Here is a 5,768-nt window from a genome sequence, read left to right as displayed (position 1 = left end):
ATGAACGGAGTGGGAATGGAGGGATACAAAAGAATGGTCTAGTTTGGACCAGGGAGTGGTGCGGGCTTGGAGGGCCAAAGGGCCTGTTCCTGTGCTGTATTGTTTGTTTGATTCTGTCACAGCGTGATATTCCCATTAAGATCATTGCAACAAATTCCAATGTACAACAGCTAACAAGCAAAATGCAATCTAGATGTCTGTTACAATACCCAGAGATCAGTGATTTACTGCCAAGATCTGTAAACAAATGACATGGAAGCAGCTGTGCCTTTAACATTTTATTAACAAGTTTGTTGACAGATAAATCTCTGGAAGGAGGGGGGGGGTCAGACGCCACAGCCAGTGCTCACTGATCCTTCAGCTCCCGCAGTCGGCGAATTGCAGACTTCACTGTAACGGCTGAGGTGGTGCTAGCAGAGAAAAGATCAGCACATGTCAAAGCAAAACTCCTGACTTCACCCCCAAACACCCCAGTAACAGATCCAGCACCACCCCCCAAACTCCCCATCAAACTTCACCCCCAAACACCCCAGTAACAGATCCAGCACCCCCCCCCAAACTCCCCATCAAACTTCACCCCCAAACACCCCAGTAACAGATCCAGCACCACCCCCCAAACTCCCCATCAAACTTCACCCCCAAACACCCCAGTAACAGATCCAGCACCACCCCCCAAACTCCCCATCAAACTTCACCCCCAAACACCCCAGTAACAGATCCAGCACCACCCCCCAAACTCCCCAGAAATACCCCACAGGTCTGGGAGAATGTGTGGAGAGGGAGAGAGTTAACGCAAACTGCCCTGATCAAATGTCATCCACCTGAAAGCTTAACTGTTTCTGGGCAGCAATGACGACCTGACCACCCGACAGGAGCCAGCAGCGCTCCCTCAATGCTGACCCTTCAACCCTGTCAGAGGGTCAGTGTTCTATTCGAGCTTTTCTGCTACACTTCTTCAAGGATTTGTGTTCACAAAGGATCAAGGGTTTGATAATTAATGCAATTTTTCCCACCAAAAATAACATTTTATTCAAAGTCGTTGCTACATGCACTACCTGTTTAGTAAATAGCCAACTTGTGCAAAACCTGACATCACTCAATTGTCCACACTTCCCCTTCAATCAAATCATTCTCCTGACACAGGTCATGGGCTCAAGCTCCACTGCATTATTGTGCAGTCCAGGATGACATTTTACCTGGCCGTGGGACATATTGTATTAAATAAGCTTCTGCCTCTGCTACACAAAGTTGCTGGGAAATGCTGTAACACAGGCCCATGCACTGAAGGGTATAGTTGAAATGCAGGATTTTATCTGGGAAAAACCATGTTACACAATGGGTTGGGCTGAGTTCACACTGGGCTCTGCCCCAAACATAACAGACCCACCCCTGCCAGCCATTCATTCCACCATAGTTCATGAGCACCCCCACATTCCCAAACTGCCCAACCAGTCCTCACTGCCCAGAGACTTACTTGTAGGCCCAAGCTCCTCCAGCTACAGTTTTCATGCAAGATCCACAATGCCAGATGCCGACTGCCCTGCGTTTCATCTTTGTCTGTGAAGTGAAGAGGCGTCAATCACAGGACAACCACTCAAGTCAAGCTCCAAAAAACAGCTCGTACATAGTCCAACCAGCATAACTAGGAGTAGAGTACTGGTGGGGATGGGGCTGTCACTGTATAACACTGGGGTACAGTACTGGTGGGGATGGGGCTGTCACTGTATAACACTGGGGTACAGTACTGGTGGGGATGGGGCTGTCACTGTATAACACTGGGGTACAGTACTGGTGGGGATGGGGCTGTCACTGTATAACACTGGGGTTCAGTACTGGTGGGGATGGGGCTGTCACTGTATAACACTGGGGTACAGTACTGGTGGGGATGGGGCTGTCACTGTATAACACTGGGGTACAGTACTGGTGGGGATGGGGCTGTCACTGTATAACACTGGGGTACAGTACTGGTGGGGATGGGGCTGTCACTGTATAACACTGGGGTACAGTACTGGTGGGGATGGGGCTGTCACTGTATAACACTGGGGTACAGTACTGGTGGGGATGGGGCTGTCACTGTTTAACACTGGGGAACAGTACTGGTGGGGATGGGGCTGTCACTGTATAACACTGCAGTACAGTACTGGTGGGAATGGGTCTGTCACTGTATAACACTGGGGTACAGTACTGGTGGGGACGGGGCTGTCACTGTATAACACTGGGGTACAGTACTGGTGGGGACGGGGCTGTCACTGTATAACACTGGGGTACAGTACTGGTGGGGACAGGTCTGTCACTGTATAACACTGGGGTACAGTACTGGTGGGGACAGGTCTGTCACTGTATAACACTGGGGTACAGTACTGGTGGGGACAGGTCTGTCACTGTATAACACTGGGGTACAGTACTGGTGGGGATGGGGCTGTCACTGTATAACACTGGGGTACAGTACTGGTGGGAACGGGTCTGTCACTGTATAACACTGGGGTTCAGTACTGGTGGGGACGGGTCTGTCACTGTATAACACTGGGGTACAGTACTGGTGGGGACGGGTCTGTCACTGTATAACACTGGGGTACAGTACTGGTGGGGATGGGTCTGTCACTGTGTCACACTGGGGTACAATACTGGTGGGGATGGGTCTGTCACTGTATAACACTGGGGTACAGTACTGGTGGGGATGGGTCTGTCACTGTGTCACACTGGGGTACAGCACTGGTGGGGATGGGTCTGTCACTGGGATATCTGGGGGGGGGGGGGGGAATCAGTGTGTGGGGTTACTGCGGGGGGGGTCAGTTTGTGTGGAACTTGGGGGGGAGGGGGGGAAGGAAGATCAGTGCGTGGGGAAACTGGGGGGGGGGGGGTCACTTTGTGTGGTTACTGGGAGTGGGGGGGGGGGTCAGTGTGTGGGGTTACTGAGGGGGGGGGGGTCAGTGTGTGGGGTTACTGGGGGGGGGGGGGTCAGTGTGTGTGGGGTTTCCGGGGGGGGGGGGGGGGTCAGTGTGGGGTTTCCAGGTTGGGGGGGGGTCAGTGTGTGGGGTTACTGGGGGGGGGGGGGGGGGGGGTCAGTGTGGGGTTTCCGGGGGGGGTGGGGGTCAGTGTGTGGGGTTTCCGGGGGGGGGGGGGGGGGGGGGGTCAGTGTGGGGTTTCCAGGTTAGGGGGGGGTCAGTGTGTGGGGTTTCTGGGTGGGGGGGGGGGGGGGGGGGGTCAGTGTGTGTGGGGTTTCCGGGTGAGGGGGTCAGTGTGTGGGGTTACTGGGGGGGGGGGTCAGTGTGTGTGGGGTTTCCGGGTGGGGGGGGGGGTCAGTGTGTGTGGGGTTTCCGGGTGAGGGGGTCAGTGTGTGGGGTTTCCGGGGGGGGGGGGGGGGGGTCAGTGTGTGGGGTTACTGGGGGGGGGGGGGGGGGTCAGTGTGTGTGGGGTTTCCAGGTGGGGGGGGGTCAGTGTGTGGGGTTTCCGGGGGGGGGGGGGGGGGTCAGTGTGGGGTTTCGGGGGGGGGGGGGGGGGTCAGTGTGTGTGGGGTTACTGGGGGGGGGGGGGTCAGTGTGTGTGGGGTTTCCGGGGGGGGGGGGGGGGGTCAGTGTGGGGTTTCCAGGTTGGGGGGGGGTCAGTGTGTGGGGTTACTGGGGGGGGGGGGGTCAGTGTGGGGTTTCCGGGGGGGGGGGGGGGGTCAGTGTGTGGGGTTTCCGGGGGGGGGGTCAGTGTGGGGTTTCCAGGTTAGGGGGGGGTCAGTGTGTGGGGTTTCCGGGTTGGGGGGGGGGGTCAGTGTGGGGTTTCCGGGTTGGGGGGGGGGGTCAGTGTGTGGGGTTTCCGGGTGGGGGGGGGGGTCAGTGTGTGTGGGGTTTCCGGGTGAGGGGGTCAGTGTGTGGGGTTACTGGGGGGGGGGGTCAGTGTGTGTGGGGTTTCCGGGTGGGGGGGGGGGGGGTCAGTGTGTGTGGGGTTTCCGGGTGAGGGGGTCAGTGTGTGGGGTTTCCGGGGGGGGGGGGGGGGTGTCAGTGTGTGTGGGGTTTCCAGGTGGGGGGGGGGGGGGGTCAGTGTGTGGGGTTTCCGGGGGGGGGGGGGGGGGGTCAGTGTGGGGTTTCGGGGGGGGGGTTCAGTGTGTGTGGGGTTACTGGGGGGTCAGTGTGGGGTTTCGGGGGGGGGGGGGGGGGGTCAGTGTGTGTGGGGTTACTGGGGATCAGTGTGTGGGGTTTCCGGGGGGGGGGGTCAGTGTGGGGTTTCGGGGGGGGGGGGGGGGTCAGTGTGGGGTTTCGGGGGGGGGGGGGGGGGGTCAGTGTGTGTGGGGTTACTGGGGGGTCAGTGTGGGGTTTCCGGGGGGGGGGGGGGGTCAGTGTGTGTGGGGGTACTGGGGGGTCAGTGTGGGGTTTCCGGGGGGGGGGGGGGTCAGTGTGTGTGGGGGTACTGGGGGGTCAGTGTGGGGTTTCCGGGGGAGGGGGGGGGGGTCAGTGTGTGTGGGGGTACTGGGGGGTCAGTGTGGGGTTTCCGGGGGGGGGGGGGGTCAGTGTGTGTGGGGTTACTGGGGGGTCAGTGTGGGGTTTCCGGGGGGGGGGGGGGTCAGTGTGTGTGGGGGTACTGGGGGGTCAGTGTGGGGTTTCCGGGGGGGGGGGGGGGGGGTCAGTGTGTGTGGGGGTACTGGGGGGTCAGTGTGGGGTTTCCGGGGGGGGGGGGGGGGGGGGTCAGTGTGTGTTGGGTTACGGGGGGGGGTCAGTGTGGGGTTTCCGGGGGGGGGGTCAGTGTGTGTGGGGTTACGGGGGGGGGGGGGGGGGGGTCAGTGTGTGTGGGGTTACGGGGGGGGGGGGGGGGTCAGTGTGGGGTTTCCGGGGGGGGGTTACGGGGGGGGGGGCGCTCCCTCACCTTCCCGCAGAAGGAGCAGGTGTATTTGGCGTGCTGACTGATCTCGATCTTTTTCACCATTTTGCGGAGGGAGGCTCCATAGCGAGTGCCGTATTTCCCCACGATCCCCACCTTCTTGGTGCGCTTGGCCTGCAACAGCAACACAAAGAGCGGTTAAAGCAACAGAGAGAGCCCGGAGAACGACACTGCCGCCCGGCCCCAGGCCCCGAGCCGACCCCCGGGCCCCAGGCCCCGACCCGGGCCCCAACCACCGACCCGGGCCCCAACCACCGACCCGGGCCCCAAACACCGACCCGGGCCCCAACCACCGACCCGGGCCCCAACCACCGACCCGGGCCCCAACCACCGACCCGGGCCCCAACCACCGACCCGGGCCCCAATTAGTTGGTGATGAGTAGCGGGGCCCTGGTGCTGTCGGGGCAGCCGATGGCTCCCGGGGAGGCGGATGGAGGCCGATTCGGTTCCCGGCGCCCAGAATCAGAACCCACCATCTTCCCGGATGGAGCAGAGAGGGCGGAGCCCAGTGCGCATGCACTTTAAGCAGCAGGGCCGCGCGTGCGCACAACCCAATCGCTTTGGATTTAAAGGCACAGCACATTCCAGTCTTAAAGACACAATCATTGTGTTGGGGCTGGAGCCCAGTGCTATGAGATGCCTGCTGTAGGTTGTGCAAGTCTCTAAAACATATAAGAGTGCACGTCTCATTATTACTCAGTGATGTCTTCAAATAAAAACTTTAAAACTTTTCCCCAGTCAGTCAAAAGTGATGATGAATTTTGGCATCCACATCTACCTTTGTTGGGTGGAGACTCCCAAGACAAGCAAAATCACAGAATTGTAACACAGAGAAGACTATTTGGCCCTTCGTGTCTAAATGAGCAGCTAACCCTTCCTTCTCCCTAAAATTCTTCCTTTGAAGG

The 5,768-nt window shown here is 59.4% G+C and overlaps 1 protein-coding gene across 1 annotated transcript; it reads right to left on the bottom strand.

The window, feature by feature from the left end:
• Positions 1-265: 265 nt before the first annotated feature.
• Positions 266-5,414, bottom strand: rpl37a (ribosomal protein L37a). The gene is made up of 4 exons (XM_078229135.1): positions 5,337-5,414; positions 4,849-4,977; positions 1,475-1,557; positions 266-410 (listed from the first exon to the last, which is right to left on the bottom strand). The coding sequence occupies exons 1-4, from the start codon at positions 5,337-5,339 to the stop codon at positions 347-349; spliced, it is 279 nt and encodes a 92-aa protein (XP_078085261.1). The 5' UTR covers positions 5,340-5,414; the 3' UTR covers positions 266-346.
• Between the last annotated feature and the right edge of the window lie 354 nt (positions 5,415-5,768).

Source organism: Mustelus asterias, chromosome 14 (genome assembly GCF_964213995.1).
Source record: "Mustelus asterias chromosome 14, sMusAst1.hap1.1, whole genome shotgun sequence".
Classification (NCBI taxonomy): Eukaryota; Metazoa; Chordata; class Chondrichthyes; order Carcharhiniformes; family Triakidae; genus Mustelus; species Mustelus asterias.
The sequence above is the reverse complement of the archived record's forward strand: the minus strand, read 5'-3'. Positions and strand labels throughout refer to the sequence as shown.

Bases quoted from the DNA above. Each gene is read 5' to 3' on its own strand.
- rpl37a (XM_078229135.1), bottom strand. The intron at 1,558-4,848 runs GTGAGGGAGCGC...TTCACTTCACAG, and splicing joins CCTGCTCCTTCTGCGGGAAG to ACAAAGATGAAACGCAGGGC. The intron at 411-1,474 runs GTAAGTCTCTGG...TTTCTCTGCTAG, and splicing joins GGAGGAGCTTGGGCCTACAA to CACCACCTCAGCCGTTACAG.